The sequence below is a fragment of the Eutrigla gurnardus genome (genome assembly GCF_963514095.1).
Source record: "Eutrigla gurnardus genome assembly, chromosome: 23".
NCBI classification, from domain to species: domain Eukaryota; kingdom Metazoa; phylum Chordata; class Actinopteri; order Perciformes; family Triglidae; genus Eutrigla; species Eutrigla gurnardus.
In genome coordinates, this window is record NC_139934.1 from 15,916,934 (window position 1) to 15,943,500 (window position 26,567).

Below are 26,567 nucleotides of genomic sequence, written 5' to 3' on the forward strand. Positions count from 1 at the left end.
TAACTACTTCCAGTAGCATGTATGTCTTGGTGCTCTATGGATAACTCTGTCAATCTAGTATCAGTCCACCACTGTGGTCCAGACTGAGATATCTCATCATGACATCTTCTCCAGACAATCATGGTCCGCAGAGGAGGACTCCTAATGACACGGATGATCCTCTCAGTTTCACCTATTGCCACCAGCAGCTCAAATGTATCACTTTTCTATTGCAACATCCAAGTTAGCTTCTCAAATGCTACAAACATTCATAGCTCCCAGACAATGAATCGTCTTGTTTTCAGTGCTAATTAGCAAATGTCAGCATGCTAACGCACTGAAAATGATGAACGTACGCCCCAATGTCAGAATGATGCTCTTTACCAAGAGTACAACACATTGTTAGTGTAAACTAAACATGTTTGGGATAAACATTTAAAGGTTGAGTAGTGATTCTCTTCAGAAAAACGTTCTGTTATATTACTTGAAATCATCATCACATGCCGATAGCAACGAGGGAAAAGAAATGTCATCTGTGGCTGGCAGGACTGTAAAAATTCCGTCCAATCTCCAGCCGATCTCCAGCACTCGTTTGGTGGGGGGGTGGTCTTTGAACAGAGGTCTGAACGAAGGGGGCGGGGCTTTGAACAGAGGTCTGAATGAAGGGGGCGGGGCTTTTTCGGTTCGTCAATGCGTTCAAAGTCTCTGTGGTTTTCCCAAATGACCCATCTGCCTTTAAGTAGACAGGGTGACACCAGTCAATTAGGTGCTCAAGGACCAGATGTAAGAAGAGCTAACCTGGCAACACTAGCAGAGGAAGAGCCTGCTTTCTGATTCCTCCTTGAAAACACCAAATAATTCAAGGACACCTTTTCCAGAACTTCCATCCTGTGTTTAGGGCTGGGCAAGATGGCAAAAATATTATATGACAATATAGGTTATTTCATATCTCGATACCAGTGTGTGTGTGTGTGTGTTTATATATATATATATATATATATATATATATATATATATATATATATAGAGAGAGAGAGAGAGAGAGAGAGAGAGAAAGAAAGAGAGAGAGAGAATGATCATTTTAATGGACTCATATAGTGAGGAAATCATATATGAGGATATAGAATGTTTTCTGCCTATTTGTCAAATGATAAATGTACAAGAAATAACAACATGTTTTTTTAATGAGTAATGTACTTGACAAATGAAAGGACTTTGTATTTTCTCATTGAATTAAGAATGTTGTTCAAAATCTTAGCTTGTATGTGCTTGCTATTTTTAATTTTACGATGTTATCGTGTATCACAATATCATGATGTATGATTTCCTCACATTATAATTAAATTAAAACAATTATACTAAATCATCACCTAGCCGGACCAGCGTTGTGTTGTCCACATCTTAAATGATTTCCTGATTGTGTTTTGTTTTCATTTATTTTTCCAGTTAAAAGGTCCTTTTAGAAGCATTCATGTTGTTGTCATTGGATCATTGGCAAATATCCCTCCATCTTGTCGTCTTTACATTTACCCGTTCTTTACACTTACCCTTTCTTTACACTTAACCGTTCTTTACACCCTGATGAGGAGCAAACGTGATGCGAGGGGAAGATTATTTTTATACACCTGTTCTGCATACCGAGGTGAAGAGTATTTTCCACTAACATCCCCTCTGTGAAAGACGTGGTGAACGTTCACACGTGGTTTTCCTCTCCTTTCTGAGACATTCATGAATGAATTGTACATGACAATAAAAACCAAGCAAGAAGAGCCCGATCAAAGCCGGTGTATTTTTTCTTAAACATGTCACTTCCTGATAACGACTCCATGAAAAGGAGTCGACACAGAAACCACTTTGTCACAGTCAGGTTCCCTGAATGCGACACGAGCTGTTTGTAGACAAATTGCATAAAAGAGAGAGAGAGAGAGAGATGATGATGGGGGAGGAGGAGAGGGAGTTATTTTTCTCTTTGACTCCCTCCTCGCTCTCTCTCTCTCTCTCTCTCTCTCTCTCTCTCTCTCTCTCTCTCTCTCTCACTCTGTCCGTCTGTCTTCTTCTCTCTCTCTCCACCACTCTTTTAATTGACTGAAGCAGCCAGTGGGCAGATGGGGATCACACCCCTCACCTTTTACCTCCTCTGTGCAATTAGCGTCACGCTTACTTGTCATTTCAAATTGACACACTGCTGTTATGCTATGTAATTATTTACCCGCCTGGGGAATAGCTCTCTGACTGAACCACTAAATAATGACACACACACACACACACACACACACACACAATCCAAACCACGAAAGCACCTGTGCCCTGTTTTATCTGTTTAACATACTATTAAAGGCTCATTGTGTATCTGCTTGTCTAATTAAAGGTGTGTTTGTCTTCAGTGTGTCTATCTAAAACAGTCTCATTGTCGTCCAGCTTTTCACTTTTCTGTGTGTGCTCTCACTGCTGAAAGGTTGGCGTTCAGATTTGGGGGTTTGAGCATCAGGACCCAAACCCTCCGTTCTTGTAGGTGTCCTCTTCTTTGCCTTTTTAAACTGTTTTTCTGGTCATATGGTGGAGGGAAAGGGCTGGGTCCTGTTCTTCAAACCACAGAGGCCTCATACGTCCGCATCCTCCCCCCACACCACCACCACCACCCTCAACAATACCCACCCAGCTCCCATAAAAAAAGTTAGACTCAGGGAAGTAACAAGGTGTAACGGAGACAAAGACGGAGCATAAACAATGGCAGCTTTCTTCTGCAGGGCTGAGAGAGAAAAAATCACCTCCAAAAAACCCAGCTTTCTTTGATCTTGTGTCTTTTCTTGTGATAAATCTGTGTCTGTGATGCCTTTTGTTTTTGTACTCTTTTTAAAGGAAAAAAAAACAACACAAACAATAAGCAACCATGAACTCTTGCTGATTTGTCCTTTTTGCTCTTTCTTCTTTTCTTTTTTGATATTCTTTTTTTTCCGTTTTTGCCAGTAATCTTTTTTGAATTTTCTCTTTTCTCTTTTTCCCCCCTTTTTTTCTTAACCCTAGGTCCGCTCACAAAAAAACATGATGAATCTTCAATGAACAAGCCTCGGGACGAAGGTATTTTTGTTGCATGTTTTTCCTTTTTTCTTGTTTTGAAGTCTTTTTGGGGGGGTGTGTACACATAGGGTGGAAAACACACACACAAGTCAAACATCTCTTAGGTGGGACTTTGCATATGAGATGCATACCGATGTGTTGGTGTAAGTGTGTGTGCTGACCGTTGCAATTTTTTTTAAATGTGTAACATGGATGATCATAACGCCTGGCGAATGGAAACCAGATCCCCTTCATTATAAAGTCATCTACAGGCAGAGATCCTCATCTTGCTTTCAAACAAGAGGGAGCCTCGGACAGCACCGTCTCCACCGTGCCCTTGAGAATCCATTGGCCGACGACCGGCATTGTCCCAGTGCAGCACTGAGACCGGCTCCCACAATGAGGTGCATTATTTTGCATCTCAAGCCTCGGTTTAAGGATGAGATTGCTATTGAGTGAGCGCCTGCACAAATATTAAGCTAGCCTCGTTCCGAGTCGATGATGATAACATCAAATCAAGGAAGGAAAAGGGGACATCTAAGGACACTTGTGCCGCGCTTGGGAAGATTTGAGTTTAATGGGCTGCTCCAATAAGGACAGAGGATTTGCAGCCTGCTGTTAATTTATCTCTACCTTCAGCACGGCGGAGGTGATTTTATCTGCACCCCCTCCCCTCCCCTCCCTCATCCTCCCTTGTTCTTTTGGACTTGTTTCTTGGAGAAAAAGATGACTGATGATATTTTGATACGTATTTCTCTTGATGCTATTTTGAGGGTTGTGCGGGTGAATCGTGTCTTTTTATTCTCGCTCTGTGATGCTCTTTGATTTGGGGTATTTTTTTTGAAGTTGGGAGTCGGAGGAAGTTTGACACAAGAGGATTTTCTTGGTGATCAAACGCGCTGGCATAGACACAACTTTTTTCCAGCTACCGCAGTCAGCAGCCACACCGAAGCAGCTGAGCCCAGTCAAGACGCTTTCCACCTTCCTCTAAATATGTTCCAACCCTCATCGAGATGAACGATTAACACCATTTCACTGGCAGCTGCTGTTTGGTAACAACAGCTCAAACTGGAAGTGATCTGAGCTGCAGGGGGAGAACTTTCAGTCGGTCACTGGACAGAAAGAGTCAGTAGTATAAACTCGTGCACCATAAAACACAGATAATCTTTGCATAAGACTACAGATCATTAAGAAAGGATAAAGGTAACCTCCCACAGGACATAAGTAACAACCTAATACAACCTTATTCATAAAAAACAGATCAGTAATGAGCCTGTAAAATCAAATAAAAAATTTCTTTTTTCTTCAAAATTCATTGACTAGTACACACTTTGGTAGCACTTTACATTGCAGCTGGCTCAAGTATGGTATTATTACTATTGTATGTATAACAATGTATATTATATATTTATATATATGGTCTAAAAAGTCAAATGTAAAGTCTAGTGCACATAGGGTATACTGACACTTCTCAGTGAAGTAGGAGACATCTTGTGTCCAGCAGTTAAACTTTCGACACACACAATGTTAGCATATTCATCGTTTCTGGGTTTCCCAGCGAGGGAGTATCAGTAAATGTGATTTTAAGAATATTTAACGAAGTAGTCAAACTACAAAATCCATATCAGACAGAAATTATAATTTGAAGCAGACACATTGTTTATGTCTCCAAATATGTCTGGAGGGGATCTTTGAATACATTAAATCAAATATATATATATATATATTAGAAGCATCCTCGTGTAACTGCAGCATGTAAACTACTCCTAAGGGTACTAAAAAAGAAATGTAGAGAAACAGTATACTGAGGACATGAAGTGACCTCATTGGATGCTATGGATCTGCTGTTAATGACCCTAGTGACAACTTGTGATTTGCAACATCTGCAAATGGATATCGAGCAAAATAAAACCTATTTTGGATGCAGAAAATGTTCAATAATAGTCTAGAAACTGCTTCCATACAACATGTAACTATGCAGTAATACAGCACAATGGGCAGTGTGCAGTCTGACTTTTTAGCTGCTTCTTTCCTGGTGGACATAATGAATACTCAAAGCTGTGCTGCATACACACTGCTGAAGCCTGACCTGTGCAAGCTTCCGCCAAAGGGCTACGGTCAAAGACCTGCAATTATCTGAGTTGTTGCACAAGTTTAATTCCAGTGTAACAAACCAAACCAAACCAAAAATAGGGTTTTAATCTCACATTAATGTGGACAAACCCTTCTCAGTTCATACATATTTAAAAAAATAAAATCCTTAACATGCCCGACAATTTCCAACGAACAAACCCGAGAAAATCCATGTGCAGCTTTTATCTGATAGCCGCGTCGGCAGTTCGTCCGTTATGTCCTCATTCTTTCAGCTGTGTATATCAACAGCCTTTCTTCAAACTCGGCATGCTTTGAGGCGGTATAGTCCAAAAACCTTTTCATGAGCTATTCTATTCTAGGTGTATTAAGTACACACAGTATACACTCGAGAAGAGCTGCACCATAGCGAGATGACTCGTTCAGCAGGACTCGCTCGCTGCTCTGCATCAGGTGTGAGAGAGCAAAGGCTGCTGGGCCGCGGTGCTGCTCAGTGTCCATGTTCAAAAAGACTGATAGGGCTTACAGCGCACTGTGTGTGTGTGTGTGTGTGTGTGTAGAGAGGATTACAAACCAGAGCAAGATTGAGTTAAATCAAGAAAGAGACAGACAGAGTGTGTTTCTCTGCCATCCTGTGCGTCAGCTCTGATCAGAGACAAACCAGAGCCACCTGAGCCCCAAACCTGGAACATATTTCTGCCAGGAACAATGTCACCTCTATCACACACACACACACACACACACACGCAGTAGTGTTTCCATCACTTCAGAGGACATTACATTGACTCACATTCCCATCGTGGAGACTTACTAACCTAAACCATAACAACATCCTGCCTAAACCTGACCTCACCCCCACCTCAAACCAAGTGTCACCCTAAAATATGATGATTTATGCTTTGCCTCAAAAAGAAACAAATCACCACACTGTGTAAACAGATAAACGTCCCCACAACATGAGTAATACACATGCAAAGTAATATTTCCAGGGCCACAACTAAAAACCTGCCTGTAAACGAAAACGTAAACCATCAATGGCATAAAGGCACAACTTTTTAAAAACAGTTGCTGAAACTGACAATAAGCTTGTTTAGTCACCTCAAATGTTGAGAAATGAATATACTTATGTGACAGCTGAATGATACAAAGTAGAAAATCTTACTTACAATAACCGAAAAATCGGTATACATGTCCACCCTCAAAATATACGGAATAGCAGCAGTGCAGCTGTCGTACGTGATTCCAACATGCCTGAAAAAAAACAGCCAATCGGAGTGGAAGAGTCACCAACGCAGCTGTCAGTCACAGCTCGTCAAGGTTGTGAACACCAATTAAATGGTCAAGCGAGGCAATGCTGATCAAATGTGAATCAAAATTCTTGCTTCATAGACTGTATAAGAAATGGACGTTGTCATGGTGACGTCCCCATTGACTTGTTGACCCAGGCCGTTTTAAAGCCTTAGGTTTGGCATCATGGCTGTCGCCATATTGGAATTTTTTACAGCCAGTAAAGGAAGTGACCATATTTGGACTGTGGAGGAGCGACGGGTGGATCTGATGAACACAAGCAGCAGAGCAGCAACCTTACTGGATCTGGATCCATCTGGATTCTGGTGTGAAGCTGCTGACATTACTTATGAAGTTAGCTTCATAACTCAAGGTCAACTTTACAGCTTAGTGTTAAAGGAGTGTTAGTTGCTAAGTGCATCAGTAGCGACGTCTTTTTTTTTGGCCAAAAAATGTAAAACAGAGATAAATTAGTAAAATCAAAATTCAGAATACATATTATGGGACTGCATTCGCTGTAAAAGCTATGTTTAATATCATAAATACATAAAAAAAATACATTATTTTAGTCATTATCCTGATTGAAATTTTCCAATAATGTAGACTATATTTTTCATGACTAGTGACGATATCGGGTATCACTTATCAATCAAAGCAGTGATAGGTTTTTGTTTAACTCCAGTTAATCATTTAGCTAATGTTTTTTGCAGATTTTCTATTTTAATAAGTAAGCATGAACTGAATTAGTGGGCATACTTTTAAATCAATGAGTTTCCCATTCTTTCTAGATGCGTATAAATATAATATACATAAAGGTGAAAAGACTATCAAGGCTACAGAATACAGAATATGTATGTGTCATATTATTGCATGCAGTAACACTTTCTTTAGGCTAAAATATAATCTGTAATAAATTGTTCAAGCTTACCATTTCCTATGCACAAGGAAATTTAATTTGTTGAGCAATAAAGTGACTTGAATTTGTGTGGGAAACAGCTGAATTATGGGGGATTTTCTGGGAGAATGCACTTGTGTAAAATAGATTTGTTTTTATCAAAATGTATTAACAGCTGGGGAGAAATAAATATGTTTTGTAATTATTTACATGTCATAACCCACGTTAGCTAACTGGTAAATAGTTATGTAGTAAACACATGTTTTTAAAGAGACAGTGTCAAAATGTGTCAAATGTGTCAAACAACAGCAAAATGAATAGCAAGATGAGTAATTCATATTATTTCCTGTTGAAGCTGCGTTTATTGATTTATAGGCTACCATGGGGAAACAAACAAGCAGTAAACACACAGACACTTACTGACATCCACTTGGAGTCATATCAGATATTCACTCTCTTTTTAGCTCTGCTTTGTTCTCCACCAACTCCTCAGGGAAATATCCGACTCTTTAACTGCTAAACGCTCCACCAGCGACCAGCAGCTCGTCACTAACTTCATCTGTCTGCCGTTTGGGGCTTGTAAGGTTTTTCTTTGGCTGAATGTTTGTAGGCCGGAATCAAGTTTGACGACAGTGGAGTTGTGAGACAGAAAACCCAACTCACCGAAAAAAAAACTGTTATTTTGAGTCGTAGTATATATAAAATATTTTAGTGGTGCTGCATTAAATGTTTGTTTACATCAAAACAAGCCAATATGTTGAATTATGATCAGCAGAAAAAGTGTATAGCCTACTATATATACAGTATATATATTTATTATGTCATTTAATATATATTTCACGATAATCCTATAGAATAAGTATTATCCTATAGCATAATTTAGATTCCCGATATAACTTTTCACTTTAGATTTTGTTAAGAAACAATTAGTATTATTGCGTCACAGATAAGAGGCATATTCCTTAGTGAACATCCTTTTTAGTGGAAAAACTATTAAATAATGTTGAATAAGATGATCATAAATCATAGGTTATCTGCTTAAATAAAGGCTAAATAAATAAATATGGCTCTATTTTTCACTCGTCTTCCATGATAGTAAACTAGACAGCTTGTTCAAGTGACTGGTGATGAGATTTACAATAATCCCAATAATGGAAATTCACCATGATCAATTTATTGTGAGATAAAATCCTCTAGCGTCCTATCCCTAATTAATATATATTTATATTTGTAGCTGGCACAAATTACTTCTTAAATGGTTGAAGTGTGAGGAGCGACAGAGAGGAAAATGGACAAAGAGACATAAAGGGCCATTAGTGCGAGCGATGGCAGCACCAGAGGAAGTCGCCTCTCCTTGCTGTGTGTTTGTCGATGGCGAGCTAGATGAAAGACGTCACGGAGCCGGAGTGGCTTTGTCACAGAGACACTTCAGCCAGGAAGCAGAGAGACATTCACAACGCTCTCTCCAGCTTGGCACGATGCTAGATGGGACAGAGGAACAATACAAGTTTGTCTATAGTTAGACAGATGTAAGCTTTGTTCTTCACTCTCGTTTTGTCTGCAACAACGTATTTTTCTCAATGTCCTCCTCTTTTTCTGCCTGTAACTCCCCCTCTCTCCCTCTGTATTATGTGGTGCATTCACTGTGGTTATAACTCTGTTAACAGATACTGGCCTGTGGGCAATGCAGCATCCCCCCTTGTCAGCCTCACTGTTCATGCCCTCAGACACACACTTTCACTCTAAAACATTCCCCCCTATTACACTACTTCATCACAGTCCCTCGTTTTGGAAAAACAGGGCCATGCAAGGACTTCTTATTTCATCTATTTCATATAATTAGGAGCACCCGGGGAGATGCTCTCTTGCTAAATCTCCCCATTTCCTTTTCACCAGGGACACAGTGCAATATTCAACGTACTGTACAATACACATTGTAACAGCCAAATCTCTAAATTGTGAAACACAAAAGGACAAGGAGCAATCAGCGGTGAGAAATGTGGAGGCCGCGTCCATGCTATTGTTTAGTCTACCATTTTTACACCCTTATGTGCCGAGTACAAATTACTTTATAAGAGGATTTGAATGGAATGAGGTGGCACAGGGACACGATTGGGTAGTTTATAGAAACACGTTGAGAGGAGGCTGGAAAGACACAACAGTAAGGAGCAGAAAGGCGAAGGACGGGACAGAACAGCTCATCGTGTAAATGTAAAATACAAGAAGAAAACAGGAGGGTAGAAAAACGCTAGCGTGACAAACAACGGCACATTCTGGCACGGACCAGAATCCAATCTTCTGCAGTGAAAGGATCAACAGTACTCTGAAACCAACTTCATTAAGACATTACCCAGAGACTCGGTCTCTTGTCTCTTGGTCCGTCTCACGGTGGGCCCCGTCAGTTATTTGCTGCCGGCGCTCCCAGCCGCCCCCCATTACCTCAATACTCGGCCCACGTCATGTCAAGGTTGTGTCAATATCGTGTCGAATACACCTACTCCATCGCTGGCTGACGGATAGTGTTTTATTGAGCCCGGAAACCCTTTGGCAAGACAAAGAAAGCGAAGAGGAGGAAACAGGAGGAAGGCTGAGGGAATGGTGGAGATGGAAAGGACCGGAAGGTACCGGGATATAGAGAGAGCTGGTTGGTCAAGTGTCGCCGGTCAGCTGGCTTAGCCTTCAGGGAAAAGCTCAACGCGTTTTTTAAGACCTTGTGTAAGGGCCGAGGTAAGCGATGGTGGAGGCTGGCTCAGCTCCTGGAACTCAGTGAATACCCGATGCTGGCTTTGACTTAGCCAGAAGCTATTAGAGGTCTATTCCACCCTAATCAATAAGATTTAAAGTGCTCATTGAAACAAATGAAGTTTGTTGAATTGTGTTGCAGCGAAGACCTCCCAGCAGGCACTAGCGAGATCAGTCACAGAACTCTACTCGAGGTTAATGTTTGGATGAGGCATGAAGCTACAATGTACATTTAAACGTACTGCGTCATGGTAGAAGGATATGAAATCCCATTGAGGCCTCTCCCTTTTGGAATGGGAACGGCAGCAAAACTTCCCGTGTAGTTACTTCCGTGCTTTAGCGAGGTCTGCTACACTACCAGCGGAGGGTCGGTGATAATCCCTGACAGCTGACCTCCTCGATGGTAACAAGTCGTTTCTCTGCTCTTTTATGTCTGCGTGCAGCCATTCCCATAACGCTGGATGGGAAATATGGTTGCAACCATTGAAAGTGAATTGCCACATTAGGCTTAATGGATGAAGAGGTGGTGGTGTGGTGATGGAGGGGGCTTTAGAGTGGGACACCGCTATGGACACTTCTTGATAATCACCCTCTTACACCCCATCTTAGAAGTTGAGGGGATGAAGAGCTGTTTCTGCAGTGGAGGGCTGGAAATAATGTGTCCGAATGTGACTGAAGACATTCAAAGGTTTTAGACTAAAAGAAAATACTTCTGTTATTAATTTTCTTATTCAACAAGTGTAAATCAATTTGTGGATGAAAATATATTTCATGTGTTATTTCAGTTTTTTTTAGCACTCTTCTTTGTGGATTTATTAAATGTAAAAACTATATTTGCAACACTTAACTTGAAAAATTACATTTGAGTGACTCATCTTAAAAATATATTGTTACACATACTTGCTTTTGAGGTGAGACACAACACGCAAAAACATCGTTTTTCAGTCCCTTGTCAATTTTGAGAGTTTGAGATATTTTAATTCCATGAATTATTTTCTTTCAGAGTTTGTGTCTTTGTCATAAATTCACCAAAATTTAGCATTAAATACAATAAAATTTCACAAAATGTAAGACAACAAAATAGTTGTTGTTTATGTCAGTAGCAAACTGCATGGTGATCAACTGCATTGAGTTAATTTACAATTTTAAATTGCTCTTCCTTCAACATTTCTCGAATTTTTTAAAAGTGATTGTCTCTAAATGATATTTTTGCTCAGACTCTGAACCAGAAATCTTCACTTAAATAGTAATACCTATCAAACATCCTAATTTCATCCCTATCTATATTCTGAAGGTTTTTTACTGGGGTATTTGTTGATATATATTTCATAGCCTGAGTTATAGAACATTTTATTATAATTATTATTATAATTCTCACATTATTTTCTGATTTATAGTGATAAAAAGAGATATTCCAAATCGTCTCTGTAATGTGTCAACAAAATGAAACAAGAATTTTGAATCTGGCTTCATCCAATGATCAGATTCCTATTTTGGAAATGTATGCAAATTAGCACATATTTGACAAGATAATGCAGCATTTGCATATTTAAACATACACTTACCAAGACCTTGTAATCCAAAAAAAGAATTGTCTTAATGTCAGTAATCAGTAAGTAATTATTGGCCTAATCACCGCTCAACTAAAGAATGTTTTCATGGCTATAAGTCAATTCAATTGAAAACGTATCCAGCAAATGTTACGACTTAAACTTCTAGGAGGTGCTATTGATGTTTGATGATGTCTGAATTCCTCGTCTATGCAAATGAATTAGTCTTTGCCTATGATCAAACTGGCCGGTCTCTGGTGGTTCATAGAATCACAGTAAACAAAACAATAGTCAAGCAATTACACTAATATGCTGGACCTACAAAAACAGCAGTAGCATTTAAAACGATATTCCTTCACTGCATGAATGAACTAAACCAATATTAATTGATGAGTAAAGAAAAAGAAGTTGATGTGATATATGTATCTAAATAGTTAATAGTAAATATTCTCAGTTCCTTTATGTACCAGTTTATGGAAAGGCAACCAAAAAGTAAATTCTGGACTCTTGATCATTACAGGTGGAAAACTCCCACCATCATATTCCAGCGCGATTTTGAAGTTGTTGATGTCTGCCAGCGGTTATGTCATTAGTTGCATGGATACAGGGAAAATGTGGGTGTGGTAAATCAGAACACCAATCAGAGCTGGAGGTCTGACAGCTCTGTCGCAGGAGCAGAATCCGCTACTACACCATCAGATTAACTGTCAGCACAGACAAGACGAGATAAGTGGCTGCTGATAATCCCCTCCCCCCCACCGGGGTGACACGGAGCACAAACAGGAAGAGCCCCATGCATGTGAAAATGTTTGATTGCTGATGAGTGATTGCCCACGCACACACCCGGTTGAAAGGAAGTTAGGTTCCTGGCAACGCCGCAGTATCCCAGAAATCCCAGCGTCAGCCTGCATGTCTGAGGAAAACAGCACAAAAGTCCCACCCACTGTCCACTGTCTTTCTCACGTTGTACTCACTCTGGTTTCACGTGAATTGTATTGTTACTATCAGAGTAGCAATTAAGGAGGTTGTTTTGTATGAGACGGGGAGCGGTGCGGGTAGCAGAGCGGACAACATTACCTAATGGGAACACTGGTGTCCGGATGGATACGACAACAGAGACTCTACACCCAATTTATTGTTCATCTCCTCCTCCTCAAACTCAGACATTCACAAATAGCAAAAGAAAGGAATACATTATGCCCAAGATAATATACTCCACAGTTGCATTTATACATAAACACATAAAAGATGTCCCATCCGTGTCTCACATTTTCTTATGCTAATTTAATCGAACCGTTTCTCAAACCTGGGAAGCAATAACTCAACGTAAACATTTAATTTGAAATAAAAATGAATGCACAAAGATGCAAATGTGCAGAATATAGTTTGTTTTTATCTGTTCTTTGGCAGAAATGCATTGTTATTGCATTTTGAATGTAAATGTGCTACAAAAAGCCAAGACAATTTCTTTCTTTTTGCAGTCCCTTACAAACATTTCAAGACAGGAATATATAACGTTTTCAGCAAAGTAACTGTATGTCACGAACTTTGACACGTTGCCTTGGGCGTCTTGGCTGACCCAGAAGAAACAGACAGCACCACGCTGCCATTGTCCTTCCTGTCCACAGGATTCAGACTTTCTGCTGCCACCTACGGTTTATCGGGTGCAGTGCAGCTATACTTGACCCTTCACTAAGCCCCGCCTCCCACTGCTACTCCGTCAAGTTGTCAGAGCTACAGCGGAACCCACGCTGCTACGAACTGCACTTCCTGAATCCATCTGATGTAATATTTGGAAACATTTCAGAGAGAAGCCCAGTATGCTCTGAAGTGGGCCGGACGAGTAAAACTAGTACATGATAACAAAACCTCTAATTTGTCCCTTTATTACAGTGTAAAGAGGTACATTCTGAAAAACTTCACAATGAATGATGAACAGCCTGTCCCGCTGATCTCTCGGCTACAAACAACAGATGTGTCCTCAGACCTGCCAACAACTCATCTATCTTCCCTGTTCCCAGTCTTCCTTGCGAGTTTGTGCTTTATTCACCATGATGAGTCTGATAGCGGTGTCGAATATGATGTTCCTTTAGCACTGTAAGGGGCTGTGAACACAATGAGCTGAGGATCTATCTAGGATGTCAAACGGATTCAGCGGTGGAAAGAGCTTAGACAGATAAAGACAGAAGTGTAAGCCTACAGATCACAGTGTAAACGTCAACATCCACATCACCAGGCAATCGAGACAGAAGACAATGCAATCAAGGAAGAACACTGTTCCTGTAGCCGGCCAGGTAAAAAGAAGAAAGAGCAGCAGCATGTGTATACATCCAGTATGCCTTCAGGAGCTAGACAAGCATAGATGTGCTAAAGTACTCTGCTAATGTTCCAATAGACTGTAGTTATGAGTGGACGTAGTTATCGTGGCTTCACCCGTTGGTCTGTTGACTACAGTTTTTAAGCCTGGAGTTCGACATTTGGGTCGTCGCAATCTTGGAATTTTTGCAGCCAGTGAAGGAAGTGACCGTATTTGGACTATGGAGGAGCGACGGGTGGATCTGATGAACACAAGCAGCAGAGTGGCACCAAGAGGAGCAACCTTTCTGGATCTTGATCTATCTGGATTCTGGTGTGAAGCTGTCTATTCATAATGCAAGGCCAACTTTGTAGAAAAGTGTTAAAGTCATCTTACTAGCTCAAAGCATTGGTAGCGTGGCAGAAGCGAGGTTGCTGCCCATAAGGAGTTGCCCCCTGATGGCCAGCAGAAAGAATGCAAGTTTAAGGCACTTCAGTATTGGTTTCACTTTCCAGAACCAGAGGTTGCTGCCTGGTAGTTCCACAGGTTTTTCCATAGAAACTTAACATTTTAGAAACATATCTCCTTCCAACCTCTCCAAGTATCTCTACTACACAACCATGACGTTTGAAAGCCACAAAACAAGCCTGAAAATGAAGGAAATCTGAAACGACTATGAGTCGGATAGTTGTCGGACCCTGGTCAGAGCTGGCCGTTGCCATGCTACGATTGGACAGTCTGCGTTCGAGGCTGGGACCTACTAAAAGGTCAACTGATCTCTCTGCAGTTCCAGTATAGGCAAAAAAACTCAAACATGCATGTATGTGTGTAAGACGTATGTGCAAGTACTATATGCATGTGAAGTGTGGGTTTAACATGCTGGAGTGTGTGCATGTTTGTATGTTTGTATGTTAAGACTCACTCAGAGTCCATCTCCCCTGGATCTCAGCCCGTGTCAATGAGTCCTCACAACAACACACACCCACACTTATTCAGTCCCAATTAGACCCCGGACGCCCTGTGAAACGAGGACTGGAACGGCAGCCAGTAATGGCCAGATCGTTATACTGTAGGAGGGAGGGAGGCAGCGAGAGCAGAGAGGCTCAGAGAGAAGGAAGGAGGGAGGTGGATTGGGGATAATGAGAGGTTACGCGAGGACAGACGAGGAGGGAGGTTAGGGGGAGTGCTGGTTGATTATGTTCATAGACACAAATGTGTATGGCAGAGCAAAAAAGAAGTGCATGTGCATTTCTATACGCAACGCAAACAACTGCTTGGGAGCATTTCCTTTGACATTTATTCCCTTCGTTAAAGTAAAAACCTGCAGCATATGCAGTATATAAAAATCACTACTCTATAGGTGGTAGAAGTAACTCAACACAATAGTGTTTTCCCTCCTTCCCCCAGATGCCCTCTGACTCTCTGAATCTCTCTCCCGTCCCCATCGCCATACTGCCCCGGCCATCTGTACACCTGTTATCACTTCCCCTCGTCTGCTCTGCAGTCACCTGAGCGTCCCCGTCCACCTGCTCACCTGCACCTCCTTCCCTCATCAGCCTCGGTTCATATAATGGGCGGCCCAGGTCCATTCATTCCCTGCCAAACCATTATCACGCTGTGCCGATGATGGTCTTTGCTGTGGAGCTTCTGTTGCCCCTTTACCTGGACCTGCTCGTCTGCCTGCTTACCTGAACCCGCCTTTATTCCTTCAGTAAGCCACAGAACTGACCCTGTCTGCCTGCTTTCATCTGCATTGCGGTCATGTCCCTTTTAACTGGATTCACCGCATCCTGACGCCTTTAAAGTCGGACGTCGGACTATCGATGTACATGTCAGTGTTGGTAGAATAATTTTAGAAATTAAACCAACCTTGCATTTTCAATGATAAAACATTTTGAGGGACTAGTTTCTCAGCAGCAGCGGAATTTTACTTTGCGTGTTAGTAGTAGTGCGTAAAAACGAAACCTAAGCGCCCTACAGTCGTGACAGCTAGTACTCGTAGCAGCGTTAAAAATTATTTTTTAATTATTCTACCAACACTGACATGTACATCGATAGTCCGACGTTATAATACATTTGTCTCGGGTGTTCTGCGGAGCAGTTAAAGCTGTTTTTAGAGACAGGCTGGATGTTACCGTTGACGTGCGCTAGCTCAACACCAGTTTAGCAACAGTCACTTGTGCAACTATAAGGACTGGACCAATTGTGCTGAAAACGGTCTCCACTGACCTATATCACCTCGGGTAAGTTGGAAATGAGGTCCTATGTCCAAAATTCCGAACTTTTCCTTTAACTCAAATCACACGCATAGACTGTACTGTTGATTCATGGACTACAGTTTTGAAGACTTGCGTTCGGCTTTTTGGCCATCTGACAGCTTGCCAACTGTTCACACACAATATAGAATGTATAGAACTTGTATATACATCTTCACTGAGTATTCTGTCTTCATATTATCATATAAAAACCTAGATATGCAAGATCTTTTGCATGAATACAGAGTTAAGACAGTCTTTAAATAATAGAGTCCTGATAGTCACAAAGCAATATGAAGTGGGCCATGGTGTCACTACCATCCGTATGAGCAATCGTGTGGTTAAGTGTGTTTTTGTGTTTATTTTGTACTTCAGACAAGACAGTAATTGTTAAGAGCCTCGTTGTCAAACAAAGTCAGAGAGTCGCATGCAGACGAGGGGGTTTTGTCATCAGTGAAACATAAAAAAATGTGACCATAACAAAAAGCAATATGGAAGGAAAATTGGAGGGAGGAAGGAAGGAAGGAAGGAAGCTGGTGAGGGTTCAACTGAAGTCCAAAAGGCTTAAGGCTGAAAGGAAGGGATGTGGAAGATGGGAGAGAAAAAGACTCGTGATGTGGAAAGAGGCAGCAGTGGGAAAACAAGGACAATGTCTGTGATTGTATCGTCTTTGTCACTGTGGCATTTTGGAGGACAGGGAGGCTGTGTGCCTGGATGTGTGTGTGTGTGTGTGTGTGTGTCTTCACATCCCCTTCCACTCAATTTGTGGAATTGATCCGCTCCCTAATAGTGAGCAAAACAAAAAGTCAGTCTAATCCAACCTCTATTTATAACACAGATGGAAGAGAGGAGGGGACTAGGGATATAATTCAACTGCAGAAGTGCTACAGCAGAATGCTATGAGGGAGTGATGAGAGAAAGAAAGAAAGAAAGAAAGAAAGAAAGAAAGAAAGAAAGAAAGAAAGAAAGAAAGAAAGAAAGATTCAGGAAGAGAGAGAAACGACGTGGAAACATGAAAAGAAAGGGATTATGAAATGAGAAATAAGAAAACAAACGTGGAGATTAAGAGCAATAGGAAGAGGAGAGAGCTGGTGGATGGAGGGAAAGAGAGAGAGAGAGAGAGATAAGGGGCTACAGATGGACAGCGGGAGGAATCAGAGCGGTGCACTTGTGTTTTTGGAGATGTTATTGAGTCTAATAAGAGCATGTTGTTGTGAGACAGGCCGAGGTGGCTCTTCTTATTCCCACTGGCCTCTTTTCTATCTCTCGCTCTGCTCCTTTTTTCTCCGTTACCTCGCCCACACTTAATCTGCTGAAGGAACGAAGAAGCATTCGGTCTGATTTGGGGAAGGGAAAGTTGACGCAGGAGGTGTTGAGCTAAAAATACAAAGGACTGCAGGGTGCAGGTGCTCGGCACATTGCAACAATCACAATAAGAACTAGCCAGCTACATCTAACTGCCTGACGAAGTGTGTTTTCTGTCGGTGTTGACAGCATTTTTTATGCGTTTGGAAATGTCTTTAAAGTGTTTACATTCATAATGGTAGTGCTAATTGTGATAGTGTACATGTGGTATATGAGAGCTATATGAGACGCTGTTTGCTTCTTTATCAGCTGGAAAGGTTGCTGATGTGATCTCTGTAGGCGTGTTGAGCTGTCAGGTGGGTGTTTGCCTGCTCGTGGGCAGTGAAGGTGGGGGGAAGTCACGGGAGCTATGGACTCCTGGATGAGGGGCGCAACATCTTCAAAAAAACTGAATTCCAGTTGCCTACGATATGATAAAGCTGTCAAAGATCACCAGGACCTGGATGGCTGAGAACCTCCACACACTTGATTGCCTCAATGTTCTGGCTGTAGAATGACGAGTCATCAGTATTGAGATTGGATCCCCTTGAGCATCGCTTTCGCTATGCGATTCAGACGGCTGCCAGGTTGCCGTCTCCTGGGAAAACGAAGGCTGGAGGGCCACTACAGTAAAATGTATATGACTCTATCCGTCTGCCTGCATCATCGCACTGAGATCAGGGTTTCTCGTTCAAATTGGATTGTTTTGGGGTAGAAGCCATTAACGCTGGCTAACGCTTGCAGTCAGAAAACGAACCAGGAGCTAGAAAGAAGCCAGAAACACACATCTACACCTATATATATATATATATATATATAATATGCACATGGATATCTACAATAATTGAAAGCTTTTCCGCCAGTGGTGCATCCAGATCTAATAATAGTGTCAAACAATGCGTCACAACAGTTGTTTGTGGCGGTTTGATAGCGTCACAATAGACTTGTTAGATGCATAAAAGCTTCAAAATGTAATCATCTTTCACAAAGCAGTATAATTGTTAATCATCTTCATATAATTATGCATACTTTAATCAGGGTGCTTTGAGGCTCACAGTGCATCGGGCCTGACACCCGAGAGAGAGAGAGACGCCTTCGAATGCACGGCATTGTACAAGATATCTTCTGTGTGAGGTGATTCTGATGTGTGTTCACTCCCCGGTGTGTGTGTTAATACGTACAAACATATGTTGGGATGAGGACAAACCTCAGGCAAAACAAGCTCTTTGTTTTATTTTCTTTACGTTCATTCTCGTATACCGAAGCACAGCTGCTTCCGACCGCTATTATAAAACCACACACACACACACACACACACGTTTGCGATGCAATCAGCATGGCCTTTGCCTTGATCCATTGTGCTCTAACGATTAAGCCTTCGCCCTGCTCGCTGGCCTGCAGGCCGGCTCTGCTGCTGTGCATCTCATCACATCTCATTCATCACCCGCGTCCGTCTCCACCTCCACTCCTCTATCACATCAGCCCGCCATTGACCCGCTATTGACCCGCTCCACACACACACACACACACACACACACACACACTCGTTGGAGATGGGCAATCACGCAGTACACTTTGTGGTTGTCAGCTTTTCTACTACAGTTCATGTTGCTCTCCACTTACTTGAGGGTTGTGACTGTTTGCTTTATTTTTTTATTAAAATGTAACCACTCCAACTAGCATTCCTATAACTCTACCAAGAATATTTCACAGATCATCTAAATGTAAAGTAGAAAATGTAGTTCGTTTAACTACTTTAATCCAAACAAGATCTGCAGATTTGGAGCATCAAAAATGTAAAAGTTTTCTTTGTACGCATTTTCTCCTGAATATGCAGCAGATAAGATTTACAGGGACGGTTTTGGTTTGGAGCAAGAAGAATATTTCATCACTTTTTCAATAAAGGTCTTAATGAGGAGGAAGCGTTGGCATATTTGGAGCAAAGGCTCATTCCAGAGTATATTTTACATATAAATTGGGGATGCATTCACACATTTGACTTGCTCATAGAAGATAAGCTGTTTTTCTAATAATTCCAATCCATCTTCATTTAAAATACAGGTCTCAGAAATACAAAAAAATATATATGAAGAAATGTATTCCTTCCATTACACTGTTACAATATTTTCACCACTCTGTAACCTTTCTGTTTAATTGGACCACTAGTACAAAGAGCTTCTGTGTATTTGCACACAGATGACAGTTCATCATTTGCTGTGAGCAATTTCCCTATTATTACAGCTTGGAACCTCTGCGTAAAAGGTCAATATTTATCTCCACCTCACACCCACACGTGCTTGTGCACACATACTCCCCGGCCTATCCATACTAATGGAAATTGAAATGGTAGAAAAATACACTAAGTTTAGCCTATATGGGAGAAATGAAAATGCTAATTTGGAGAATGTATGACATCCCTCAAGCTGCCTTATTCCCACTTGATTTGCCGTTTCGCCACAACGTGATTCAATATCTTTTTGTAATTATGACTGTGTCCACGCTCATTTGAACATATGGGAAGATGATATCTCATCAGGCTCCTGTTCTGTTTAAAAGTAATACATGCTCCTTAAACGCCGTGTCCTCTGCTGCAAGCCTTCATAGACAACATGTGGTGAGGTCAATCCCCGGCTTACCCTTGGCTGTTGAACATCAACAAGAAAAATATGAATGTAGACTTTATTATCCGAGGCCTTTTATCCGTCATCCTTCCTGCGACGCCCCCGAGATCGGTCAAGTGCGTATCGGCCGCTCCTCTCCGCTCCGTCATTGTTTGCTGACAGCACACATCATTTCCCATAAAATCAACAGCGGACGGAGACGCACATCACATGGGCCATCCCCGTGACTAATCACTCGGATGATAACTCGGTGGATAGCGAAGGGCCGCCGCGTCCCGTCGGGGGACCAGAGGGTGGCGTCTCCGAGGGCGACGGTGGGCGGTGTGCTAAACTGGAACACTCGACACAAGTTTAGGCCTAATCATCTCATTGTCTCCGTTCTGCTTGAAAGGATCAACAGCCATGCTAAGCTCCTCGGGGAACCAGCCCTCAGCTGCTCTCTGCCATCTTGCTTTGTCTTTCTTGTTGTTGTTTGTGATCGCGGAGCAGAGCCAATTCTTTTCACTGCCATTGTTTGCTTATTTGATTTAGTTCACCTTTCAGATGATCATTGTTTTTTTTTCTTGGTCTTAAGTGTTTTGTGCTGCTCTTGAGATGCTTTTATGAGAAATAAAACAGCCTTGACTGTCAGCCTGTCAGTATTCCCTGTCAGTAGTAATTCACGTCTGTTTTTGGGTAGATTTACTAAAGCAGTGGTGGGGAAAGTACACCAGTCAAAGTAATACTGCAATGTACAACTGGATGTAAAAGGCTCTGAATGTGAAGCAGCAGCGGTGGCCGTAAATAGAAGAGGAGGTATCATGTTCGTTTCCAGGTTCATACTTCTGAATATACTCGTATTTATTGTCTCCCTTTTAGTGCCTGTCTCTTAAAGCTTCCTCCATATATTCTAACGATCCTGCATGTGACATAGGAAGGAGAGTCGATGATGGATGGCTCGTTGAATCACATGATATCTGATCCATGTGTTTTGATTTGTGTCTTTGTATTGTCACTGAAAAAAGACAATAAAAACATTTGTCAAAACATGATATCTGATCTGGACGGCTCACAAAAACCTGACTGGGTTTTCTGTTTGTGAAGTTTAAGAGATTATGGTTCCCTACACTGAAATGAACGGTGAGTAATGGATCCCTCAAAGCTAACAATTGAAAGCCTAAAAAGCTGCACTATCCATGGACTATATAAGAACGTAGTCATCGTGACGTCACCCATTAGTTTGTGGACTACTGACAACTGGTGTGAAGCTGTTAATGTTAAGCTGTCATAATGTGAGGTAAAGGTAACGTGTTAAATAAATAGTGAATAGCAACGTTATGTTGTGGTAGTGACTGGCCAATCAGCAGGTAGCCCCGCCCCCTAAATCATCCCCTGCTTTCTGGTCTGTTGGACTCTAAATGGACCATAATGTACTAAATGAACATCATGCTGGATTGAAAATGACTTGAAACTAGAGATTGAGACCATAAACTCATGTTTACAATGTTTGCTGATGTAGTGGACATATTGACATAATTCACCATAATGTATGTTGACATGTATTTCCCTCGCTACGCTGTTGTTTTACTATGATCTGACGTGCGTTCCGCGTGACATGTTAATGTGTTAGCTCGTCCCAGTATTAGGGACGCTGTCTCTTTAAGGATGGCCTACCGGGTTTGTTGATATCGCGGGCAGCGCCATGTTGGTATATAACGGTTTTGAGTGACAAAATAAATGACACGCCGTTGCGTTGTCGACGTGAGAAATTGCTTCTTCTTGTCTTAAATCACAATTTCCACACTGGTGACCCCGACGTTTGTCTGCTGGACGCATTCCAGAGACACACCGAACAACTATGGCGACAAATGCTGTTTCTTTGAAACTCCCAGAGTTCTGGGAGTTTCAAAGTCGGCTTCTGCTTGGTTCGCGCAGACGGAGGCGCAGTTCGCGCTGCGTGAAATTAGCGTGGACACCACCAAATACTACTATGTAGTGTCAGCCCTCGGCAGTTCAACAGCAACGAGAGTGGTTGGTCTCCTGAAACATCCCCCTGCAGAGAATAAGTATACAGCACTCAAGGCTCACCTGTTGAAGACTTTTGAACTTTCTGATGCTGAGAGAGCTAGCCGGCTATTTTCTCTGCAAGGCTTGGGTGACAGCAAACCATCTGAACTTATGGACAGGATGTTGGATCTACTTGGGGAGCACAGGCCGGATTTCCTCTTCGTCCAGCTCTTCTTGCGTCAACTCCCTTCTCAGGTACGAGCTGCTTTGGCCAACACTGCCATCACCGACTGCCGTGCGCTGGCAGAGGAGGCTGACCGATTTTTTCTGGCTGTTCAACACCCTGGCATGGCTGCTGCTGCGCTCCACCCTGCTTATGCCATGGCAACCGACTCGACCCAAGCTTATCACACCGCCGCCCCACTCCCTGGTGACTCAGTGCTCACTGCTACAGCTTCACACCGGCAACGTTCTGACACAAGCCTGTGTTTTTACCACGCTAAATTCGGCTCCAGGGCCAAGCAATGCCGATCACCTTGCAGCTTCAGGGGGACAGGAAACACCAGGGCCGGCGCTCAGTAGTGGCCTTGAGTGTCGGCCGCACTGGCAGGCTGCTGTTCATCCAGGACACCATCTCCGGGCGCCGTTTCCTGTGTGACACCGGCGCGCAGCGGAGCATTCTGCCTGCATTGACACTGGACATCCTGGCGGGCGGATTTGGCCCCCCCCTGGAGGCTGCTAATGGCAGCCCCATACGCATTTATGGCACTCGACACGTTGAACTGTGTTTTGGCGGTCAGCGGTTTAGCTGGGACTTTATCACAGCCAAAGTGGCTGTCCCCCTCCTGGGGGCGGACTTTCTATGTGCTTATGGGCTGCTGGTGGATGTCAAAAACCGTCGCTTGATTGACGCCACCACGTTTTCTTCATACACCTGCGCTCTCAGTGGTGTGGACTCCATCAGACTGTCTAGCGTGCTCTCACAGGCTGACGAGTATTATCGCCTGCTCGCAGAGTTTCCAGCGCTCACAGAGCCCACCTTTTCGTCATCTACGGCCAAGCATGGAGTTGAGCACCACATCGCCACCACTGGCCCACCTGTCTACGCCCGGGCGCGACGACTAGACCCAGCCAAGCTGGCCATTGCCAGGGCTGAGTTTGACAGCATGGAGCGCCTGGGCATCATCCGCCGCTCCAGCAGCCCGTGGGCTTCGCCTCTCCACATGGTTCCCAAGCCGGCCGGCGGGTGGCGCCCCTGCGGCGATTACCGCAGACTTAATGATGCTACAACGCCGGATCGCTATCCAGTGCCACACATCCAGGATTTTTCAGCGCACCTGGCTGGCAAAAGTATCTTTTCTAAGGTGGACCTCGTCCGTGGATACCACCAGGTTCCTGTCCAACAGCTTGATGTGCCCAAAACAGCGGTGATCACCCCTTTTGGACTTTTCGAGGTCTTGAGAATGCCTTTCGGCCTTAAAAACGCCGCCCAGTCATTCCAGCGTCTCATGGACTCTGTGCTACGTGATCTGCCTTTCCTGTTTGTTTGCCTGGACGACATCCTCTTGGCCAGTACCTCCAAAACCGAACACCTGGCCCACCTGCGGATCCTCTTCGAGCGTCTCAGCCGGCACGGACTTATCATCAACCCAGCTAAGTGCCAGTTTGGGTTGACCACCATCGACTTCCTGGGACATAGAGTCACTAAGGACGGGGCCGTACCACTCCCGTCTAAGGTTGAGGCGATCTCGAACTTCCCACGGCCCGTCACAGTGAGGTCCCTGCAGGAGTTCCTGGGAATGGTAAACTTTTACCACCGCTTCATTCCCAGAGCTGCTGCAATCATGTGCCCCCTGCATGAGGCCTTGAAGGGGAAAAAACCAAAGCAACCGGTGGATTGGTCCTCGGAGAGAGACAAAGCATTCACAGATGCAAAGGCCGCTTTAGCCAAAGCGACGATGCTGGCACACCCATCGCCTGATGCGCCCATTGCCATCACGACAGACGCGTCGGACTATGCAGTTGGCGGTGTGCACGAGCAGTGGGTGGATGGTGCCTGGCAACCGCTGGCTTTCTTTAGCCGCCAGCTACGCCCACCTGAGCGTAAGTACAGCACGTTTGACCGGGAGCTGCTTGCGCTTCACCTTGCCATCCGACACTTCCGTTCACTGCTGGAGGGTCGACAGTTTACAGCTTTTGTCGACCACAAACCCCTAACATTCGCCATGGCTAAGGTGTCTGAGCCGTGGTCTGCCCGCCAACAGCGACAACTCTCTTACATCTCTGAGTTCACCATGGACATACAACACGTTGCGGGCAAAGCCAACCTAGTCGCCGACTGCCTCTCTCGCACCATTGTGGGGGCCGTCCACCTGGGGCTTGACTACGCCCACATGGCAGCCGATCAGGCCACTGACTTGGATGTACAGGCACTCAAGACTGCTACCACTGGGCTGCAGTTATCGGAGATCACTTTTGGCGATGGCAGCACCAGGCTGCTTTGTGACGTCTCCACTGGACAGCCACGGCCCATCGTTCCCACAGCATGGAGACGACGTGTTTTTGATGCTGTGTGCAGCCTTTCCCACCCGGGTAGAAAACCGTCCCAGAGGTTGGTGGCAGCCAAGTTTGTCTGGCATGGCCTCAAGAAGGATGTGCGGGACTGGGCAGACTCTTGTGTGGAGTGTCAGCGTGCGAAAATTCACCGCCACACCAAAGCTCCCCTGGCGCACTTTCCGGTGCCGGAGCGAAGATTCGACCATGTTAATGTTGATCTGGTGGGTCCCCTTCCTTCCTCCCTGGGTTTCACTTACCTCCTCACCATGGTGGATAGGACCACTCGATGGCCGGAGGCTGTCCCATTGACATCAGGGACGACTGCTGAGATAGCTCGGGCATTCATCGGGACCTGGGTTGCCCGGTTTGGCACCCCATCTGACCTGTCTTTGGACCGGGGCTCACAGTTTACCTCTGAGCTCTGGAACGCCATTGCGAACGGTCTGGGTGTGAAACTTCACCGCACCACTGCATATCACCCCCAGGCTAACGGACTCTGTGAGCATTTTCATCGTGCTATGAAGGCCTCTCTTCGGGCCAGCCTAAAGGACAGTGGCTGGGTTGACAGGCTCCCTTGGGTCATGCTGGGTCTGAGGACTGCCCCTAAGGAGGACCTACAGTCCTCATCAGCGGAGCTGGTGTATGGCCAGCCATTGCGGGTTCCAGGGGATTTCGTTCCGGACTTTACAATTCCCTGGTCCTCAGCCCATCAGCGGACGGTGCTTCAGGATAAGGCTAGGCTTTTTGCGCCTGTACCCACTTCACAGCACAGCCTCCCACAATCCTACACTCCCCCACGTTTGCCAGCAGCGGAATACGTTTTCATCCGTCATGACGCACACCGGGGGCCGCTACAGCCTCCTTACGACGGCCCGTTCCGTGTTTTGGAGACAGGGGAAAAACAGTTTGTGGTAGACATTGGCGGTAGGGCAGAACGCATTTCCGTGGACCGCCTTAAGCCGGCTCATCTGGATGTGGACAAACCTGTGGGGCTAGCCCAGCCTCCGAAACGGGGGCGCCCTCCAGTTCGGCCCAAGTCCCTGAGGCGGGCGCCTAGGTTTTCCCCACACGACGACCCTCCCTCCCACCTCAATGCCTCAGAGACGCCACCGCCGTGCGCTGGTAACTCAACCCACGCTCCAGTGCAGAGGAGTCGTTGTGGCCGAATTGTTCGCCCACCTCAGCGCTGACGTAATTGTTTCTCTGTTATAGTGAATTCTGGGGGGACGTGTGTAGTGGACATATTGACATAATTCACCATAATGTATGTTGACATGTATTTCCCTCGCTACGCTGTTGTTTTACTATGATCTGACGTGCGTTCCGCGTGACATGTTAATGTGTTAGCTCGTCCCAGTATTAGGGACGCTGTCTCTTTAAGGATGGCCTACCGGGTTTGTTGATATCGCGGGCAGCGCCATGTTGGTATATAACGGTTTTGAGTGACAAAATAAATGACACGCCGTTGCGTTATCGACGTGAGAAATTGCTTCTTCTTGTCTTAAATCACAATATCCACACTGACATAATACATCAAGAGAGAAGTAGAGTTCTGTACAATCAGACTTCTTTTTTTAACTAGAGGAGTCGCCCCCTGATGGCCAGCAGAGAGGATCATGATATCTTTCCATTAACACCATGAATAATATTAAACTTGTACTTGCATGGTGCAGTTTAATCAGAAGAAAAGTGGGATTGAACCCATCAGTCATGTTGGGGATGCTGACCTGCTACACTGCTGTTCCTTTCGTTGGACATTTCAACAGCAGAACAACACAAATCAGTGCTTGCCCTGCGATGCCTCCGTGAGTAAGCCTCTGCCTTACAGCACCAGCTTGCGTCTGTGTGGAAGCATTTACCATCTGTCCATAATCTAGCATAGGATGTCAAGGATTTGTTGAGGCTTTG

At 43.9% G+C, this 26,567-nt stretch overlaps 1 protein-coding gene across 2 annotated transcripts in view; it reads left to right on the forward strand.

Annotated features, from left to right (window-relative positions):
- Positions 1 to 26,567, forward strand: part of LOC311008589 (neuroligin-2-like) — a 217,323-nt gene that overhangs the window by 84,202 nt on the left and 106,554 nt on the right. Inside the window, exon 3 of one of the 2 annotated variants that reach the window (XM_084002314.1) lies at positions 3,004 to 3,057. The exons of the other annotated variant lie outside the window; for it this stretch is intronic. Coding sequence (XP_083858440.1) covers positions 3,004 to 3,057 — 54 coding nt within the window. The remainder of the gene's footprint in view (positions 1 to 3,003; positions 3,058 to 26,567) is intronic. 2 annotated transcript variants of the gene reach the window in all.